At 37.3% G+C, this 23038-nt stretch overlaps 1 protein-coding gene across 5 annotated transcripts in view; it reads left to right on the top strand.

The window, feature by feature from the left end:
- The window catches only part of LOC123522990 (polycystic kidney disease 1 like 1-like), a 247879-nt gene that overhangs the window by 205598 nt on the left and 19243 nt on the right, over nucleotides 1–23038 (top strand). For all 5 annotated transcript variants that reach the window (XM_053549432.1, XM_053549436.1, XM_053549433.1 and 2 more), the window contains 10 exons: nucleotides 643–763; nucleotides 3424–3681; nucleotides 10469–10619; nucleotides 11770–12329; nucleotides 13194–13424; nucleotides 13829–13946; nucleotides 15507–15666; nucleotides 17229–17860; nucleotides 18252–18444; nucleotides 20870–21044. In XM_053549432.1, coding sequence (XP_053405407.1) covers nucleotides 643–763; nucleotides 3424–3681; nucleotides 10469–10619; nucleotides 11770–12329; nucleotides 13194–13424; nucleotides 13829–13946; nucleotides 15507–15666; nucleotides 17229–17860; nucleotides 18252–18444; nucleotides 20870–21044 — 2599 coding nt within the window. The remainder of the gene's footprint in view (nucleotides 1–642; nucleotides 764–3423; nucleotides 3682–10468; nucleotides 10620–11769; nucleotides 12330–13193; nucleotides 13425–13828; nucleotides 13947–15506; nucleotides 15667–17228; nucleotides 17861–18251; nucleotides 18445–20869; nucleotides 21045–23038) is intronic.

Here is a 23038-nt window from a genome sequence, read left to right on the forward strand (position 1 = left end):
TTCGTCATGTTCTTTCTCTTAACAAATAGATACTTACTTTGCTGAAAGAGATGTGGAACCAAAATTTGTAGTCCTGTTTGGCGCCATATAACCTATACTTTGTTGGTGCGCCGTAAAACCCAAATAAATAAATAGGACAATAGAGAAAACTGTAGATCTAATTACCTAGTGCTGTTATATATCTAAATGAACATTAGGGAGAATAAATGAGTAGCCATATAAAAACCATTTGTGGAGACCTTTGACTGTGTGGTCCTTTAAATAGCTGAAATGAATTAGATCTTTGCAGGGTTCTTAAAAGACTATAAAATCCAAATTCTCAAACTAGGGATAAGGATTTGATATGATTTTACAGAATTAATTGCTAGGTGACCTAGTACAAACACATTGAATTAGTACTTGATTAAAATGAGTGCCTGACACAAGTTGTTGTTGAAATTTGACAGAATTGAAAATTGTTGAAAGAGAAAATGTCATTTAATTTAACTGTTTAACAGTACAAGGGACAACATTTAGGTCAACATCGGTCATTAAAGTGATGTTAGAGACGAGACATGCCTACCATTTCAATACATTGTGTTTAGCACAGAGGTTAGAAACATTGAATATCTTATTTTATTTATGTGTTTTTTACACTGACAGAGATATATTTACTGGCGTGACACAGCTGCTTGATATCAAAGTGGATGAGGGTAGCAAGCAGTTGCTGCAAGACAAGAGTGACATCACTGACAGCACGCAAGATGATGCTAAATTGGAAAACGTATGTTAGTTTGTAGTTGCATGTAGGGTTACAGTCCTAATATTTCACAGCACCTTCCTATCTCCCTATCAGACATTAATTATGAATCCCCCAGGAGACATATTGTTTTTGCCCTGTCCGTCCGTCCGTCCGTCTGTATGTCACACTTCATTTCCGAGCAATAACTGGAGAACCATTTGACCTAGAACATTCAAACTTCATAGGGTTGTAGGGCTGCTGGAGTAGACGACCCCTATTGTTTTTGGGGTCACTCCATCAAAGGTCAAGGTCACAGAGGCCTGAACATTGAAAACCATTTCCGATCAATAACTAGAGAACCACTTGACCCAGAATGTTGAAACTTCATAGGATGATTGGTCATGAAGAGTAGATGACCCCTATTGATTTTGGGGTCACTCCGTCAAAGGTCAAAGTCACAGAGGCCTGAACATTGAAAACCATTTCCGATCAATAACTAGAGAACCACTTGACCCAGAATGTTGAAACTTCATAGGATGATTGGTCATGAAGAGTAGATGACCCCTATTGATTTTGGGGTCACTCCGTCAAAGGTCAAGGTCACAGGGGCCTGAACATTGAAAACCGTTTCCAATCAATAACTAGAGAACCACTTGACCCAGAATGTTAAAACTTGATAGGATGATTGGTCATAAAGAGTAGACGACCCCTGTTGTTTTTGGGGTCACTCCGTCAAAGGTCAAGGTCACAGGGGCCTGAACATTGAAAACCATTTCTGATCAATAACTAGAGAACCACTTGACCCAGAATGTTGAAACTTCATAGGATGATTGTACATGCAAAGTAGATGACCCCTGTCGGTTTTGGGGTCACTCCATTAAAGGTCAAGGTCACAGGGGCCTGAACATTGAAAACCATTTCCGGTCAGTAACTTGAGAACCACTTGACCCAGAATGTTGAAACTTAATAGGATAATTGGTCATGCAGAGTAGATGACCCCTAACGATTTTGGGGTCACTCTGTGAAAGGTCAAGGTCACAGGGGCCCGAACATTGAAAACCATTTCCGGTCAATAACTTGAGAACCACTTGACCCAGAATGATGAAACTTCGTAGGATGATTGGTCATGCAGAGTAGATGAACCCTAACGATTTTAGGGTCACTCTGTTAAAGATCAAGGTCACAGGGGCCTGAACATTGATAACCAGTTCCGATCAATAACTTGAGAACCACTTGACCCAGAATGTTGAATCTTCATAGGATGATTGTTCATGCAGAGTAAATGACCCTTATTGTTTTTGGGGTCACTCCGTTAAAGGTCAAGGTCACAGGGGCCTGAACATTGATAACCAGTTCCGTTCAATTACTTGAGAACCACTTGACCCAGAATGTTGAATCTTCATAGGATGATTGAACATGCAGAGTAGATGACCCCTATTGATTTTGGGGTCAGTCTAATAAAGGTCAAGGTCACAGTGGCCTGTTCATGTAAAATCATTTTTTGGAAATAACTTGAGAACCACTTGACCTACAATGTTGAAACTTAATAGGATGATTGGACATGCAGAGTAGATGACCCCTATTTATTTTGAGGTCACTTGATCAAAGGTCAAGGCCACAGGAGCCTGAACAGTGACTTGAGAACCACTAGGCCACTAGTGTTGAAATTTAGCAGGATGACTGGACATGCCAAGTAGATGATCCCTATTGCAGCCAACCATCAGTGTCTCTTTGACTTTCGCTCCTGACCCCTATTGACTTCGTGCCTATAGGACTTTGCATTGGGGGAGACATGCGCTTTTTTACAAAAGCATTTTCTAGTTTTCTCCTAGTACTGCAAGTTTAAAAAAAAAAAAAAAGTATTGTCTCTTGATTTTCAGCTTATTACAAGAGGTTTCAGCAATCATGCAGATCAGCGAGGTGTGTCTATGGCTAGTATCAGTTTTACCTCATCAAGAGGATATGCTGCTAGTATCAGTTTTACCTCATCAAGAGGATATGCTACTCTTGTTACAAAGTCCAAGGTCAATGTCACACTAGGAGGTCAAAGATCAGATAGCTTAAATTGATGTCTACTCCATATCTTCTTAACCACTGGAAGGATTTCTTAAAACTAGCATCAGTTGTTTTGTCATCAAGACAACAAACATAGTGCACAACCCAAGTCATTATAAGGTTATGGTCATGCTTGAAGGTCAAGTTCATCATCAAAACGTTTTACTTTCCCTGTACCGAAGCTGCTTCTTGGCATATTAATTACCTTTAGTGATAGATCTAATTTGTAAATGTATAGATGGCACCTGATTTGGCTAAAACCCTACAGAAATCCGTCAGTAAATTTAGAATAAAGTGCCTGGTTTATTTTGTTTGAAAAATATCTCTTCAGGCAATAAAACAAATGACTTTTGTATACACAACAGAAAAGAACCTGAGATGTTAGGTACAATTTCAGTGTCTTTTTTAAAGATTTTCTGAAAATTAACAAATTTTGTGATTATTTAGTCAGCACCAAAGTACTCAAATGTCAATTATAATGATATCATATCAATGACTTTTTCTTCTTCTAAGAAAATATTTCATTATGTTGATTATTACTTTAAAAGATCCCAGTAATAATAAGCTGTTTTTTTATAAGATGAATATAAATGTTTGTATTCTTTAAGACTATAACAGCCTTGTCCTGTTTCACGTATTGTTTGTAGGTAAAAAATTCAACAGGGAAACTTCTCAACACAATCAGTAAAATTAGCACTACCCTCCTATCTGGTCATAAGTCTGGAGATCCTCCCATTGTTATACAGACTGAGAGCATGAGTGTTCAAGTTGAAAAAGTAGAGAAGTCAGCTTTGTTTGGTCACAATCTGTCTGTAGGTGCTGGCAATGAAACAGATGTAGCAACACTAGAGTTTCCTTCCGTTCTAGATGGTTTGGATGGAGATATAACTGATTTAGGACTGCAGGTAACTTTTACTTAATCATCCAATATCTCTTTTTCAGGTTTTAGCTCACTTAAGCACAAAGTGCCTGGGTGAGCTATTGTGATTTATCACCATCCCTTAACTGTCCATGCACACTTTTCATCAAACGTCATTTCCTCTGAAACCGTATGGTGTAAGTTGATGAAAATTGGCTTGGATGTTCCTAGTGTGATCTTCTTCTGGAAGTATTTAAGTTGTTCTGCATGGTTGTACATAGAGCTAAAAATAGAAAAATCTTCAAGCAGCATCTTCTAAACCACTAGTCCAGTTTGAAAATAATTTCACACAAAAGGTTGTTACCGTAGATACCCGTGTATAATGCGCAGTTTTTTTACCCCAGGAACCACCCCCGAATCGTGGGTGCGCATTATACACAGGTATAGACAATTTTCCAGCTTCAAAAAACAAATATTTTTACGTTTTCGGCCATTTTCGTAAAGGGAAACTACTCTTAAAGGATTGTCTAAACTACGGATAGTTGCCGTATCGTTATCATCCCCGATATATACCACGTAAATTTAGATAATTAAAGAATATTATTAAATATGAAAACTTATGATAAAACATAACATTATTTTGTTATAAGATGAAATTTCAAATAAAATTAATGCAGATACAGCAATTTTTGGTTGTGTGTTTTCTTTAATTGAGACATGGTAAAACTGCGAACAACAAAACTGACACAAGTCACTACGGGTGCATTCTCACTAAATGCCGATAATTGGCGATAATTACACTTCGTTTCATATTTGTTTGATCTGTATAACATCTGAAAAAGTATGACCTTTGATCTGTATGTAATTGTCCTTTAATGACGAGAAGTTTGTTCGCGGTTTGAACTAAGCAGGTCGTGTCAGTATCTGCATGACTTTATAAACCCTTCCAAAACAAAATTCACCAGATTCCAGGATCTACCTTCAATAGATGCTATCACTATTGTCTATTGTATCAAAATATTGTCATATCAGTATGGGTCGCCAACGTTCATCGTACACAGCCAGAGAGAAATTGAGAATCATCATCTTCGCAGAAGCCAGGGGTAACAGAGCAGCAGCTCGCGAGTTTGGCGTCAATGAAAGCAACGTTCGTTTATGGCGTAGACAGAAGAGTCGTCTAGAACAACTCCCGAGAACGAAACGGGCCGAGAGGGGGAGGGCTGCACATCATCCCGAATTAGAGCGCGTCATCGTAGAATGGGTCACCGAACGTCGTCAGAGGGGCATAGCAGTATCACCGCTAGAGATCCGTCTTCAGGCCAAGCTTACAGCACAGCAGATGCACCTCCATGGATTCAAGGCATCAATGAACTGGGTTGTACGATTCATGCGACGACACCAATTATCCATCCGCCGGCGAACACACATTGCGCAGAAACTCCCGGAAGATTTTGAAGACAAGATCGTGTCGTTCCAGAGATTTGTCATCAAGATGCGCAAGATCAACGAATACGACATGTCACAGATCGGCAACGCAGACCAGACTCCGCTCACGTTCGACCTGCCGTCTGCTACAACCGTGAATGCATCCGGCTCCAGAAACGTCACCATCAACACCACGGGGAACGAAAAGAACAGGTTTACAGTCATGCTTGCATGTACTGCTGATGGCGGCAAACTTCCACCGTACGTTGTTTTCAAGAGGAAAACACTACCAAAGGGGACCAAGTGGCCAAAGGGACTCGTCGTTCGGTGCCAAGAAAAGGGTGGATGGATAACACTCTGGTTATGGACTGGGTTTAAAACAGTGTGGGGACGTCGACCTGGTGGTTTTACAAAGAAGGCGCTGCTGGTGTTAGACTCGTTTCGGGCCCACAAATCTGAAAACGTCAAGGACGTGCTGAAGCAAGACTTCCGGACCGACATATCGATTATCCCGGGCGGCATGACATCGATACTCCAACCACTGGACGTCAGCGTCAATAAGCCTATGAAGGTGCTTCTACAGCGCAGATGGAATGAATGGTACGCCGGTGATGAGCATTCGTTCACAAAAACAGGACGTATGAAGAAGCCGGAATTAGAAGATATCTGCCAGTGGATCGTCGATGCGTGGGCGGAACTGGATCCCAACATTATCGTCGGTGCGTTTAAGAAATGCTGCATATCAAATGCCATGGACGGGACAGAAGATGATCTGCTTTGGGAAGATAAACTGACTAGCACCAGTACTACCCCCGATGATGAGGAGGAAGATGATCTGACGACGGACTTCTATGAGCCAACCTCCGAAGAAATATCCGATGACTTCATCCAGCGCTTGTTGGACAGCGACGACGACGACGAAGAATTCGAGGGCTTCAGCGACGATGACTTCATCGATTCTGAGAACCGTTAATACCAGTATAGACCCACTCAGAAGCCTTTCCCAAGGCTTAAATAACGGCACTTTTAAGTGCCAACCAAATATTCCAGAAAGGGGAATACCTCTCAGATATTGTCATAAAAAACGGCACTTTTAAGAGCCACTTCTCAGATATTGTCAAAAACGGCACTTTTAAGAGCCACTTCTCAGATATTGTCAAAAACGGCACTTTTAAGAGCCACTTCTCAGATATTGTCAAAAACGGCACTTTTAAGAGCCAACCATATCTTCCAGAAAGAGGATTACCTCTCAGATATTGTCAAAAAACGGCACTTCTAAGTGCCACTACAACTTCTCAGATATTGTCAACCTTACGTTTATTGTCAAAAATGGCCGTTTTATTTATTTTTTCGCTACAATATTATATTTCCAAACATTTACATTTTATAAATTCATAAATATTTGTTTGTATTTAAAATAACAACAATAACTATTTTATTTTATTCTGATTTTTCTGATTTCTATTTCATGAAAAAAAATCAATAGTTTGGCGAGACCAACTATTTTATTTTTCTGGTATTTATTTTACGAAAAAAAATCAATAGTTTGGCGAGTCCAATTACGCTATCCGCCGCGGAAATATTATATTTCCGAACATTTACATTTTATAAATTCATAAATATTTGTTTGTATTTAAAATAACAACAATAACTATTTTATTTTCTGATTTTCATGAAAAAAAAAATCAATAGTTTGGCGAGACCAATTACGCTATTCGCCGCGGAAGTAGTCATTCCGGCGTCGATGTAAACATTACATTCAATTTTATTTTGCCTAGAAATTGATCAAAATTGATGAAAAAAAGTTTTTTTTCCTAGGATTTTGGTTCCAAAACGGGGGTGCGCATTATACACGGGTGCGCATTATACACGGGTATCTACGGTATGTAGCCTTCTATAAAGATATCAAATTCAGCTTATTTTAATTTGTCAAAAATGGCCATCCTTTTGTTGATTAAATAATTTCTTATAGGTAGAATCAAACGTATAATACTTGATGGTGAATTGTCTGAGGTACCAGTAACATCTTGTGTCCAAAAGAGCTTTGAGCTCTGTACCCTACACTTTCTTCGCTATATTAATTTTTTACCAAAATTATAAGATCTCAGGCAGTTTGTTTGCAGATGATATTGCAGCGCATTATGTAATCAACAATGTACATGACAGTCATACATTACAAGAAGATCTGGATAAACTGGTATATTGGAAATATGTGTGATATGGAATTTAATCCCAGTAATTGTTAAGTTTTAAATATAACCAGAAATGAACAAAAACTTCCTTTTAATTACAGACTTCATGTTCAAATCCTGGAAACTGATGAAGATGCAAAATATCTAGGTGTGGACATCCCTTGAGATTTTTCTTGGAATACCCATACAAACCAAATCAAAATAATGCAATAAATCTCATGGCTTCCTCATATAAACATATAGACTAGAAATCCCAACATCCCCCAGCTTGCTTACAAAAGCGTAGACCCAAGGTCGAATATGTATCACCTGTATGAGTCCCCACACTTTTCAGAATAAACAAAATATATTAGAATACTTCATAAGAATCTTCACTCTCAAGAGGAGATGCACATATCTTGTACCAGCACTTCCTCAATAACTGCTTGCTGGAGTTCTAAGAAACTTGCTCAGAAGCTTCACCTACTAAGGCGATGTATGTGCCCAGTCAATGATTCTGCTTTTGTGTATTTAAAATGAAAAAAATCATATTTCAGGGAGCATCGATTAGTTTTACTGATATTTTCTGATTTTCTTTAATTTTTAGTTCAGGTGAGTTTTTCTGATCACTCGATGTCCGGCGTCTGTCGTCTGTCAACATTTAGCTTGTGTATGCGATAGATGCTGTATTTTTCAACTGATCTTCATGAAATTTGGTCAGAATGATTGCCTTGATGAAATCTAGATCAAGTTCGAATATGGGTCATCTGGGGTTAAAAAGTAGGTCACTAGATCAATTCAAAGGAAAAGCTTGTATATGCGAGAGGCTGTATTTTTCAGTTAATCTTCCTGAAATTAAGTCAAAATGATAACCTTAATGAAATCTAGGCCGCGTTTGAAAATGGGTCATCTGGGTTAAAAAACTAGGTCATTAGATCAAATCAAAGAAAAACCTTGTGTATGCAATAGAGGCTGTATTTTTCAATTGATCTTCATGAAATTTGGTCAGAGTGATTACATTGATGAAATCTAGGTCAGATTTGAATATGGGTCATCTGGGGTCAAAAATTAGGTCACTAGGTCAAATCAAAGAAAAACTTTGTGTATGCGATAGTGGCTATATTTTTCAATTGATCTTCCTAAAATTAAGTCAGAATGATTGCCTTGATGAAATCTAGGTCAAATTTGAATATGGGTCATCTTGGGTCAAAAAGTAGGTCACTAGGTCAAATCAAAGAAAACTATTCTTTATGCAATAGAGGCTGTATTTTTCATTGATCTTCATGAAATTTGGTCAGAATGATTGCCTTGTTTTTTGATTGATCTTCATGACATTTGGTCAGAATGATTGCCTTGATGAAATCTAGGTCAAGTTCGAATATGGGTCATCTGGGTCAAAAAGTAGGTCACTAGTTTAAATCAAAGGAAAACGTCGTGTATGCGATAGAGGCTAAATATTTTCAACTGATCTTCATGAAATTTTGTCAGAATGATAGCCTTGATGAAATCTAGGTTAAGTTCAAATATTGGTCATCTGGGTTTAAAAACACTAGTCATCAATAAGTCCAAATTTTCAAGGTAAGAATGGTTCCTTGTGTATTGCCAATAGGGACTTAACATTTTCACAAACTGGTTTTGTCAATTAATAATATTGGTCAGAATGGTTGCCTTGATGAATCTAGGTCAAGTTGGAATATGGGTAGTCTGGGGTCAAAAACTAAGTCAATAGGTCAAATCAAAGAAAAACCTTGTGTATGCGATAGAGGCTGTATTTTTCAATTGATATTCATGAAATTTGGTCAGAATGATAGCCTTGATGAAATCTAGGTCGAGTTCAAATATGGGTCATCTGGGGTCAAAAACTAGGTCACTAGGTCAAATCAAAGAAAAAACTTATTTATACTCAAGATTTTTGCTCCAATTTTAATGATAATTGGTCAGAATATTTTTTTCCATGAAATTACTAGGTCAAACATGTTTACACTGTTATGGTGTGTTTCACAGGTGAGCGACTTAGGGCCATCTTGGCCCTCTTGTTTATTGAAATTTGCAACTTGAAAATAACTTATAGTGGTTAACTTTCATTTGCATAATTAGTTTAGATGACATATTGTCATGTGTAAAGGTGGAGGTAAATAATCCTACTAACAACTTTACATCACTCATTCTGTATTAAAATCTCTCATTAGCTTATCTCTTATTTTTACTGACATCAAAGATTAAGTTACAGAGTATGGTTATAACATGGTATCTAGTTCTCAGATTAGTTGAGCCTTTTCAGAATTGTCAAATTCATATTTTTTAATAAACTGTTACTTCAATATAATTGAAGCCATCTTTTAAATAATTGCCAAAATGTTTGCTTTGATTTGTAAATGGTTACAAGGTAGAGTCAGATGCATTCCTTAAATGAATTTATTTAACCCTTTTCTATCAGTCTGTTAATAAATTAAGGGCAGAGCCTGTTGCTAATTCTGTCTTTTCTTTTTTTGTCCGTCCATGCATGTGTCAGTGTAAATTCTTGTCTGGGGTACGTGTAACTCTGCCATCTATAAAGGGATTTTGAAATAACTTGCTATAAATTTTCACCATAATGAGATGACAGGTTGTTCGCAAGACCACTAGCTCCAAGGTCAAGGTCACACTTAGAGGTCAAAGGTTAACAGGGTCTGTTTCATGTCCTGTCCATAACTCTGCCATCCATGAAGGGATTTTAAAGTTACTTGACATAAATGTTTCCTATAATGAAATGATATATCATACGCAAGACCTAGACCCCTTGCTCAAAGGTAAAGGTCACAGAAGTCAAAGGTTAACATGGTCTTTTTCTTGTTTGGTCCATAACTCTGCCATTTTTCAAGGGATTTGAAAATAATTTGACACAAATGTTAACCATATTGAGAAGGTGTGTCACGTTTATGACCCTGGTCTCTTAGGTCAAGGTCACAAAATAATTCATACTTAAACAATTCTGGCATATTTTGTGCAGACAACTGTAGCATTCTTGTGCATGCTCCGGGGGGCATTTGTCACCAATAGTGACAGCTCTTGTTTTACAATAAAGTGAGGTATGTATTAAGCCTATATAGTGACACTTTAATGGACCATAGAGTTGTTGCGCTTTATTACTTTTCACTCTTTTACTGCATATGGAAACCTTACAAGTTAAGTAAGTGATTAGTGATCAAAACTTTATTTTGCTCAGGAAAATGTATAAACAATTACATTTATTTACAGGTGTTACACATGAAGAAAAACCCTTATGTTTGGGACAAAACAGCAGCAGAGGTCAATATGGAGGTGTTATCTGTAGAACTGACATCAGATACTACAGAAGTCACAGTAACCAACCTTACTCAGCCAGTAAAAGTGACACTTAAAGCACCAGGTTTGAAAATGTCTCTACTATACGTGTTTGGAATTCATTGCAGTTGATTTGATTTTATAGTCAGACTTAGGTCACATCAAAAAACAACTTGCTGTTTGCTATCTCCAAGGTCGTAAGTTCCACTAAAAAAGCTTTAAAAAGCGTTCATCAAGTCTTCCCTGTTAATAATTGTGTTGTATTATGTTAAAGGTATATTACATCAAAATTTCATGTTTAGAATCATGTCAATTACTTCATATAGTTTATAAAATATGTAAACATAAATATAACATTTATTTTTATCAATAGTATTATGCATTAGGTTTAAATAGTATACACTGTGTACATGTACATGTATAGATAAAACACTATAAATGTGTACTACCACTAAAAAACTTTGCTGTTTTTATGCCCCTGAAGGTGAGAATATTAAGATTGCACAGTCCGTGTGTCTGTGCATGCGTCCGTCCATGTAAATTTTTGTCCGGGCTGTAACTCTGCCATCCATAAAGGGATTTTGAAATAACTTGGCATAAATTTTCACCATAATGAGACGTGTCATGCGCAAGACCCAGACCCCTAGCTCCAAGGTCAAATTCACACTTAGAAGTCAAAAGTTAACAGGGTCAGTTTCATGTCCGGTCCACAACTCTGCCATCGATGAAGGGATTTTGAAATTGCTTGGCATACATGTTCCTCACAATAAGGCAAAATGTCATGCACAAGATCCAGACCTGTAGCTCTAAGGTCAGTGTCACACTTAGAGGTTAAAGGTTAACATGGTCTGTTTCTTGTCCGGTCCATAACTCTGCCACTGGTGAAGGGAATTTAAAAATTACTTAGCATAAATGTTCCCTTTATTGAGATGACTTGTCTTGCACAAGACATAGACCCCTAGCTCCAAGGTCACATCTTATATATATTATGGACACGATTGTTCAAAATACAGTCCACGTAAGACATGTTCAGTTTATTCTGTTTGCATTTGAAGAGTTAAAATTTGTAAAACACAATGCAATTCTGATTGCGATTTAAATCTTCAATTGAAAGCAGTTACCTGTAATTTATATACCGGTATATGTTCATCCTGAAAATAATGCTTTTGTAAATGGTCACAGTTTTTGAAACCTTATGGTGCTATGCTTATTACATGCTTTTTGTTTTATTTCAGAGACTGAAAAACCTCCATACAGCACACTTCAGCTTCATATAATCAAAAGTGGCAGCAATTTAACATACAATCTTTCAATGACAAATATACTGAACTCCAACTTCACCATCCCAGAGGGAAAAACAACAATTTTGTCACTGTTTTCCTTTTTTCAGATAAGACATTTTAAGATCTATATTGATGAATATGAAAAACCAACATTTGACAAAGTTAAGGAATTGGGAGTTTCATATCCTGATCAAGCTGATGAACTAAGCAAAAACTTTTCCAAATTTGAACTAACAAATGAAAGAGCTGAAAACTCAAGCCTTATTTTCTTCACATACAACAAGAGCATGTCTGCAAACTATACAGGGACATACTTTCTGGCAGTGGGTTTGGATTTACAAAACAACTCTACTATAGAAGATTTGCAAGATTTAGATACAGAGTGTATAGGAAATGATACTTTAACAGACTGTGAGACAGTAGTGGAGGTCACACTGCAGATTGATACCACAACTCTAGCTTGTACATACTGGGATGAATCATCACAGGCCTGGAGTAATCAGGGGTGTGAGGTATGATCCATTATGGGTTTTTTTTTTCATGTTTTTTTTTAATTTATAGGCCAAACAGATTTTTGCAGGGACTTTAGTAAAAGGTGCTGCGTCTAATTTAAGAAATGTATTTGATTCGGTTGAAACTTTCAGGGCTAATCAAATGCTCAAACCTATGTCAAATTTATGAGAAAACAATTATTAAAAATAGGATTTAACAAGAAAATGATATATTTTAGGTTCATAACAACAAACTTGCCAGCCACATTTTAAACATTTAAAGCATTATAAACCTTGAAATGAGATTTACTATCTTTAAATGTACAACTTACGAGACATGTGTTTACTTGTTGGGGTTTGATTTCATTTGATTGACATAAATACTGTTACAAGAATATGCATACTAACAATTTCAAAGGATCTCTTGAGTTATTTTTTTTTTATGCCCCCAAAGGGAGGCATATTAGTTTTCAACTGTCCGTCCATTCGTTAGTTAGTTAGTTAGTTAGTTCGTTCGTCACAACGTTAACTTTTTGCATGAAGGCACTTTACTCGCGAACTACTGCACCCAGGACCTTCAAACTTCACATGCTGATAGTACTTATTGAGTACACCACCCCTACTGACTTTGGGGTCACCAGGTCAAAGGTCAAGGTCACAGGGGCCAACGTTAACTTTTTGCATGAAGGCACTTTACATGCGAACCACTGCACCCAGGACCTTCAAACTTCACATGCTGATAGTACTTATTGAGTACACCACCCCTACTGACTTTGGGGTCACCAGGTCAAAGGTCAAGGTGCTGTGTGGGCATTTGTCACCATTAGTGACAGCTCTTGTTTTACAAGTACTGAGATTTGCCTGAATGAAATTGCACTTTTTTAGGTGTCTCCACTTTCGACAAAAGAGAAGTTGGAATGCTTGTGTACACATTTGACAGCATTTTCTGGTGGTGTGTTTGTGCTACCAAACTTTGTAGATCCCATTGGTGATGCAGCATTGTTCTTGACATTCTTTGACAATCCAGTTGTCGTGACAACTGTTGTTATAGTCTGGGTTCTCTATTTCTTCCTCATTCACTGGGCACGACAGTCTGATAGGCGGGATCAAGAACAGGTAATCTTTCGATAGTTTGTCTTATTCATTATCATTTTATTATACAAGTAAGTCTTGTCTACCAGACAAAAACAAACTTACTAGAGGTATCTTTAATCTTAGCAAAGGAAAATGGGTTCAGAAACATTTTAGTTTTGGCTTTACAGATGTTTCTATTTCTATGAAACACCATGGAAGTTCAATGTAATAGTTCACCACTCAGTAAATAATTTAGTTGCAGCAGTTAATGTGTATAGTTGAGTTATTCTCTTATACAGCTTTTTTTTTTAGAAACAGTCTGTTAAGACAGGGGGATATTGCAAAAAAAAACTTTTAAGTATTATTATTTTGCTGAGATGTATTTGTTGTTAGTTAAGTTAAGTTATTTATATGAAAACACTATACCAATCAGTGTATCGTGACAGGTTGGAGTTATTGCTGTAGATGTGGATGCTGTTAACAAGTACATGTATCTTGTCTGTGTTGTAACTGGATGGTGGACTGATGCTGGCACCACAGCTAACGTCTTCTTCTACATGAAAGGTCATATCATAATAACTTGATCTTTCGAGTGCTAACATTAGTGCTAAAGTGTAGTTCAAAACTGTGATTTCATAAAAGTTTCTTTACTACTGTATGCCAGTTGTGAAGCACTTATACACAATATTCTTATTCTGAAGAATTTTAGTTTAGCCCTTACCATGCTGGACACCATTGATTCTGCCTTTGCGACCAGTGTAGATCATGATCAGCCTGCACACCTGTGCAGTCTGATTATAATCTGCACTGTTTGCTATATATATATATATATACTGTCAGTGTCTTTTTGATAAGCACTCCTTTTAACAGTTAATGGTACTGTCCAAATTGGAAGATTGGCAAGTTCATTACAGAAATTTAGCCAGGTAAGGGTTAGTTTAGTTTGGAGTGATTTATCAAACTGGGGAGCCCTGACATCTTAATTACTGGTTGGTCACCAAGTCTTCCCTGAGTGAGGGGTAAGGATTTTGTTTTTGCTAGAAAAGTGGTCACATTGGGCATAAAAACCTCATCAATTGAGTTTCTGATCTTGTGACATTTTTATGCCCCCCTTCAAAGAAGGAGGGGTATATTGTTTTGTAGATGTTTGTCGGTCAGTATTTAGACCAATCCGTTTCCGGATGATAACTCAAGAATGCTCGGGCTTAGGATCATGAAAGTTGATAGGATGGTTGTTCATGACCAGCAGATGACCCCTATTGATTTTGAGGTTAGTAGGTCAAAGGTTAAGGTCACAGTGTCCCAGAACAGTTAAATGGTTTCCGGATGATAACTCAAGAACGCTTGGGCTTAGGATCATGAAAGTTGATAGGGAGGTTAGTCATGACCAGCAAATGACACCTATTGATTTTGAAGTCAGTAGGTCAAAGGTCAAGGTCACAGTGACCAGGATCAGTTTAACAGTTTCCGGATGATAACTCAAGAACACTTTCGCCTAGGATCCCAAAAGTTGATAGGGAGGTTGATCATGACCAGCAGATGACTGTTATTGATTTTTACATCAGTAGGCCAAAGGTCAAGGACACAGGGGCCTGGAACAGTTAAACTGTTTCCAGACAATAACGAGAACTTGGGCATAGGATCAAGAAACTTAATAAGAGAGGTTGATCATGACCAGCAGATGACCCTTATTGATTTTGAGGTCAGTAGGACAAAGGTCAAGGTCACAGTGACCTGGAACAGTTTAAATGTGTCCGGACGATAACTTGAGAATGCTAGGGCCTAGGATCACGAAACTTAATAGGGAGGTTTATCATGACCAGTAGATGACCCCTATTGGTTTTGAGGTCAATAGGTCAAAGGTCAATGTCCGTTTGACCAAGAACAGTAGAAATTTTGTGGTTAGTGACCGTATATTTTCTGTTCCTTGTGCAGTTGCTGAATGCATCAAGGGGGTTGTTCTATGAGCTCTTGTGAGTGGTGTCTTATTTTACCAGCTGATATGGTATAAATACTATGTGTTTTTTACAGCTAGTGAAATTTTCAGTGAACACTGTCAAAGAACATGATTTTGCCTTTTGTAGAAAGGACTATTGATTTACTTTGATATTATTGTTTCATTAGGGATGAATGGATCAAGTGCAAGGATAAAGTTGACAACATCAGCTAAACTATGTTTCCAGACAGGATATGAGGACTGGTTCCTTGTTACTACTGAAGAATCTCTGGGAGATTTAAAGAATGTCATACTTTGGCATGATAATTCTGGAACCAACCCACATTGGTAGGACTTCATATTTCTCTAGAAAGAAAAAAACATGCAGGGTTTTTATTGTCTCCTGCCTTTTACCAAAAAAAAGGGTTTTGTCCTTCCCTGAGTTTAACTGTCTGTTAGGCTTGGTGTCTGATCCATAGCTCTTGACATAATCAAGGGATATTGAAATTTTATTGCAAAAATGTTCCCAATAATAATATGTTTCATGCGCAAGATCCAGAGCTTGAAGGTCAAGGTCACACTTGGTGGTCATATGTTAACAAGGTCAGTTTTGGATCAGGTCCATAACTCTGCCATTCATCATTTGATTTTAAAATTACTTGGCTATTATGTTGCCCACATTATGGTGACTGTCTAGTGCAAGATCTAGACCCCTTGTTATGTCTCCCACCACACAGTGTTGTGGGAGACATATTGATTTACTCCTGTCTGTGTATGTATGTGTGTGTGTGTCTGTCTGTCACAAATCTTGTCCGCACTAAGTCAAACATTTCTCATCCGATCTTCACTTGAACAAAATGTGTTCGCCAATAAGTCCTCGTCCAGATTCAATAACTAGCCAAATCGGCTTAGGCACTTCGGAATTATGGCCTGTGAGCATAATTACCGATACACAGATGTAGGCCGGTTAGTCCATGATACACAGATGTAGGTCAGTTACTCCAGCATGTGAATACCAATAGGCCGCTTACTCCAGCACGCAAACAGTATATAAAGACACTTACTATTCAGATAATTAGGCAGTTGTGGGAGACATGCGCTTTTCTCAAAAGCACCTCTAGTTTCAAGGTCAAGGCCAAACTTTGAGGTCAATTTTTTTTTTTTTGGTCAATAATTTTACCTTGCATAGATGGGTATTCAAATAACTTGGCACAAATGGTCATCATGATAAAATGATATGTCTTGTATTAGACCCAGACCCCTTGCTGAGCAGCTCAAAAGGTCAAGGTCACACTTATGATAGTAATATTTTTGTCAAGTCAGTGACTTGATGCATGAATCTTGGCATAAATATTCACCATTACCAGAAGATATTTCTCTCGTGTGTCAAAGGTCAAGGTCACAGGCATACAAGTGTTAAGTTTCTTTTCTTTGCTAGATGAAGTTTCTTTAAACCTTTTATATGATAAAGTAGTGGAGTCAGATTGTTACTCTGGTACCTTAAACTATTGATAGATTCTTTCCCTTCCATACCATATTCTGCAGTTAATTAATAGAAGCACTATTAACTCTATTATACAAAGTAAATGGTGAGCTGTTCTACTACACCCTGCGTCAAGTGTTCACACCTTGGTTAAAAATTTGATGCACTTGACTTTATCTCTTATTACTTGATGGGTTTGCTTCAAACTTAAATTAATTACCTCATAATCACATACACACACTCTATAACAATCTTGTGGTGTCCTGTTATCAGGTTACAGAGATACATCAGATGAAAAGAAGTGTTATAACTCTCACAGCAGCATGTTGTGAATTATTTCAGTCAATGAGGTGTACTGATATTCTAGATATAAGAGGAAAAAGAAAGTTATATGATAACTCTAAATGATAGCAACTTCTGTTTCTAGGTATTTGAGTCAAATATTTGTCAAGGACCTTCAAGAGAAAAAGTCTTGGACATTCATTTATAATGACTGGTTGGCTGTAGACAGAGGGTCTTCTCTGCTGACAAAAGCTTCTGTTTCTGCGATAAGTAAAGAAGAACTAAAGTTCAAACAGAAACACAACTTCATGGTAAAGACAACACAAGACCTTCGAGATTCTCATCTCTGGATCAGTATTTTCTCCAAACCAGCTCGTAGCACCTTTACCAGAGTTCAGCGTGTGACATGTGCACTGTCTCTGCTGTTGACCACTATGTTGACAAACATTATGTTTTATGGTATTCCAACAGACGATCCAGATGACCAGGTCGGAGGGTCACGGGGTGTTGTAATTTCTCTGTCATCTATTGTCATTGGGATACAGAGCAGTCTGATAATGTTTCCGGTGAACGTTATTATAATGCAGATGTTTCTCAAACTGAAACAGAGACCTGAAAAGGAAGAGATAGACAAGAAGAGCCAGTCTTATATACAGTCACTGTATGATAGAGTGTCTCACATCACAACAGATGTTCTGCTGAATCTAGCTTCTGGTGTACCTCCCCCTGCATGTAAAGAGGAACAGAATAGTCAATCAGATTGTTCATTTGCTACTGGTAATAATTTGAATTTTTTACAGAAATGTTGCTTTAGATGTTAAAAGCCATTAACTGAAGGAATGAATGCAAAAGAGGTGTAAGTGCATATAGATTAAGAGACACTTAGACTTCCTTTGCGTTCACCACTTGAACTAGATTTTCAGATATGCAAATTTTAATTCAAACACTGCATTATAACATATTGTATATATATGGCACAATATTATGTCATCAACGTATGACCGCTCATTAGTTTATGGTGCAGTTGAGATGATTAGTCACTTTTGTATGGCATGGCAATACTTCATGTATTTGTTTAGTTGGGGATATAAGAAGGAAAATTTTAAAACTTGCTTCTAGATGCTAGAAACTATGGAATTTCAAAGAAAAAACTTATATTCTGTTGTAGTGGATGAAACTGTCAAAGTTAACTTGTCAACTGACTCAAATGGTGCATCTCACCAAGTTACTCCTTTTGAAAGTGCAACGTCAAACGTGCTCATCTCTGGAACTCACAGTTCAGGAAAATACAACATTGCAAGTCCCAAACCAGAGTCTTCCAGAGTTACTGTTTTAAGCAAATCTAAACAAACTGGCAAAATGTATGTATAGTGAGATTTGTTGTAGTATATGCATTATTAATATTTTTGTTTCATTTAACCTTAGTTCTTTGGAATTTCTCGTTTTATTTATTAGCTCACCAGAGCCAAAGGCTCAGGGTGAGCTATTCTGATCGATCACCGTGTGGCGCCCGTCGTCCGTCCGTAAACTTTTACTTTGAACGACATCTCCTCATAAACCGCTAGGCCAATTTCATCCAAACTTCACAGGAATGTTCCTTGGGTGAAGCTCTACAAAAGTTGTTCAAAGAATGGAATTCCATGCAGAACTCTGGTTGCCATGGCAACCGAAAGGAAAAACTTTAAAAATCTTCTTATCAAAATCCAGAAGCCTAGAGCTTAGATATTTGGTGTGAAGCATTGCCTAATGGACCTCTACCAGATTTGTTCAAATCATGACCCTGGGGTCAAAATTGACCCCACTCCAGGGGTCACTTGATTTTACATAGGAAAATCTTAAAAAATCTTCTTCTCAAAAACCAGAAGCCCTAGAGCCTAGATATTTGACATGTAGCATTGCCTAGTGGACCTCATCTAAAGTTGTTCAAATCGTGACCCCGGGGCCAAAATTGACCCCGCCCCAGGGGTCACTTGATTTTACATAGGAAAATCTTCAAAAAATTTCTAAAAATAAACCAGAAGGCCTAGAGCTTAGATATTTCACATGTAGCATTGCCTAGTAGACTTCTACAAAATTTGTTCAAATCATGACCCCACCCCATGGGGTTACTTGATTGTACATAGAAAAATTTTCTAAAAAAAAAACAAACCCAGAAGGCCTGGAGCTCAGATGTTTGACATGTAGCATTGCCTAGTGGACCTCTACAAAATAATTTCAAATCTTGACCCCCAGGGTCAGATTGACCCAGCCCCAGGGGTTACTTGATTGTACATAGGGAAATCTTCATAAATTTGCTTAAAATAAACCAGAAGGCCTAGATCTTAGATATTTCATAGGTAACATTGCCTAGTAGACTTCTGCAAACTTTGTTCAAATCATGACCCCCGAGGTAAAATTGGCCCCGCCCCAGGGGTTACTTGATTGTACATTGGAAAATCTTCCAAATAATTTCTAAAAATCATCAGTTTGACATTTGAAACATGTAGCTCATATTACTCAGGTGAGCGATTCAGGGTCATCATGACCCTCTTGTATATGAATTTTAGTTAACTGTAAAACTGCTGACCTTTTAGGGAAGGAAATATTGGGATGACATTTCATATCTGACATCTGGTTTTTTTGGGGGTTTTTTTCTCTCTCCAAATATTTGATATAACTGCCATTCTTCCAAGTCCACACTTATGATGAAAAGAATTACAACAGTAAAGGTTTTTAACATATTTAAAAAATATTTTCACTGTTAGCTGAAAACAGTTATTTCTACATAATGTAATGAAAGCATAATCTTAAGTAGATTAAACATAGCATTTAAGGTCATGTGACCATGTCATGACAGATGCATCATCGGTAATTTTACTGTCGTTATAGTTTTGGCTCAATCTAAATGAAACTTTGTCAGAAAGTATGCTTCAGTAAAATCTAGGACATTTTATACTGGGTCATCTTGGGTGGAAAATAATGTCAAACATTAGAATAAAACTTTAAAAGACTTCTTCTGTTGTACCAACTGATGGTTCTTCACTAAATTTTGTCTGTAAGCATCCTTCTATGTTCCTCTCTCAAGTTTATTGAAATAATTCAGATTGGCTCCTTTTAGGGGCCACCAGAGCTAAAATTAGAAGAAGTGGGGGGGGGGGGGGGGACTTATCATTAACCACTTATAAGATCTGCAAGAAACTTGGTCTGTAACATCCTTGTATGTAATTTGTCAAGTTTGTTTAAAAGATTTTGCTTGGCATCTTTTAGGGCCGCCAGATTTAAGAATATAAAAACTTATTACTGGTAACAACTTATTCCCATGAACCATTTGATTGATCTCCATCAAACTTGGTCTGTAGCATCAAAATATGATTATCTCATTTTTGTTTTCAGATGGTACAGCATGGCCCCTTTGGTGGCTGCCAGAGCTAAAAATAGAAATATTTTTATGTCAAGTGACTTAAAACATTTCTCAATATAGCAGCTTAGGGCTAATATGGTCCTCTTGTTTTCTCTTTTGTGAATCTAGAAATTCCTCTGTCATATTACATTGTTTATGACTATCTGACAGAGACAGACAGGGTGTGTGTGAGAGAGAGGGGGGGGCCTAAGTTGAAAATGTAGTTTGTAGTTTTGATTTGAAAAATTTGGACCTCTGACAAATTTTCAGGGAGTCTGTTGGAAAATCGCAGTTGTGATGACATTTTCAGGAATATAATTTTATCAATGTAGATTTTAATATTACTTGTGTCTAAGAAATGCAGACAGAAGATCTAACATAATATCACCAGCTTAAAATATTTTCAGTTTACCATGGTGGTTTCTTTACATTTCCTGGTTCCTGGTTCTATCTGTAAGCCTTATCTGCTCCTACTTTGTCATGTTGTATGGATTGAAGTATGGGTACCAGCGCAGTGTGGAATGGCTTGTCTCTTTCTTGACTGGATTCTCTCAAAGTGCTCTTATCACACAGCCATTAAAGGTGAATATGATATTGGCAAAAGTACTTTTATATTGAAGGAAAGATTGTTTAATGTTTATTAAATTAATTGGATGTATTTGTTGTCACAAACTGTAAGGACTTTTTTATCTTTTCCTTTTGAAAAATAGTGAGAGTTGCACCTTAATTGGTTTAAAATTGTGTGAGGAAGGTCATATTTCAGTAACCATTGAAACTTTACAGAAGTGGACTTCCCAGTCTTCGTATTTACTTATAAAACCAATGGTTGAATTTGATGTAAATTGTGGCCCAATGTCACAGGGGCCATCTGTCCATCACACTTCATTTTCCTTCAAATAACTGGAGAACCATTTGACCTAGAACCTTCAAACTTCATTGTTCATAGGGCTTTCAGAGTAGATGACCCTTATCGTTTTTTGGGGTCACTTGATCTAAGGTCAAGGTTACAGGGGCCTGAATATGGAAAACCATTTCCGATCAATAACTTGAGAACTACTTTACCCAGAAGTTGAAACTTCATAGGATGATTGGGCATGCAGAGTAGATGACCCCTCTCCCATTTATTTTAGGGTCGCTCAATCAAAGGTCAAGATCACAGGGGCCTGAACATGGAAAACCATTTCCAGTTCATAGCTTGAGAATCACTTAGTAAGCCCAGAATGTTAAAACTTAGTGGGATGATTGGACATGCCAAGTAAATGATCCCTATTGCAGCCAACCATCAGTGTCTCTTTGACTTTCGCTCCTGTCCCCTTGCCTATTATGACTATGCATTGTGGGAGACATGCGCTTTTCTACAGAAGTGTATGTACTAAGTTTTGTTAAAGTTTTGCTTGCAACTAGCTATCAAATTGTGTATGAGTGACACCTATGTATGTTAAAATAAGAATTCACAAAATGCTCCCAGTTCTTCAAACCATCTTACATATATAAGTTAGATAACACTTGATTGATTTTAGTAGAAGTCCTTGACCTTTTTATCCCCTGCTATTATGGATAAGATTTGGTGGTACATCGCTTTCTCACATGTCATGTGAATTACTAATGTTTGTTAAAGTTTTGCTGCCACATACTATCAATTACTCTAGTGTATATACACCTTGATGTTGAAATAAGCCAAATGTTTTCCCATTTCTTGCTAACATTAAGATTTTGATGTTAGTAACCTGATTGATATTTTAAGTATTTTACCATTTTTAGTCACGATGGGAGTGGTGGTGCTTGCATAACTTTTGCAAGGATCACTTCAGAGTTATTGTCCTTTAATTGTTTTACATTCCATAAATTTTCACATAACAAAGTAATCCATTGATGGATTTACAATGTAAATGAAATTTAAGACAAATATAAAGCACTGTAGGGCAATGGCAGCACATCTGTTGTTACGATCTCTTCAGTAGCTGCAGATTTGTTACCCGTTATTAAATATCTCAGAATATAGTACCCTCATTCAACACAGCCAATTTGTCAGGGAATATAAATTTACTGAATTTGCTTATTTAATTTAGAAAAATTTGTGAAGTTTTTGTGTGCAAGCTGTATCAGTAACTTGTGTTACTAGGTAATACTTGATCGAGGCTTCCACAAGGCATCCTTTTACTCAAGCATATTTACATAACCTAGTTAGAGAATTCTTGATTGAAAGTAATTCAGATTATGGTCCTTTTACCCTGAAAACTTGGTTGAGATTATGCGTGCAGGTTATCATTGTCATGATAAAGATTTTCATTTTAAATTGTAATTCAAATACCTTTTTATGCCCCGCCAAAATGGGGTGGGGGGCATATAGTGTTACCCTATAGTGTCTGATTTCAAAATAATTTGAGACAGATGATAAGCATGGATAGACGATATGTCATGCGCAACAACCAGGTCCCTAGCTCAAAGGTCAAGGTCACACAAGAGGCCAAAGGTCACATACACAAGAATGGTATATACTGATAATGTACGTGGTCTTCGTGTCCGGTCCATAACTTTGACATGCTTGGTCCGATTTCAAAATAATTCGACACAAG

Source organism: Mercenaria mercenaria, chromosome 8, assembly GCF_021730395.1.
Source record: "Mercenaria mercenaria strain notata chromosome 8, MADL_Memer_1, whole genome shotgun sequence".
Classification (NCBI taxonomy): domain Eukaryota; kingdom Metazoa; phylum Mollusca; class Bivalvia; order Venerida; family Veneridae; genus Mercenaria; species Mercenaria mercenaria.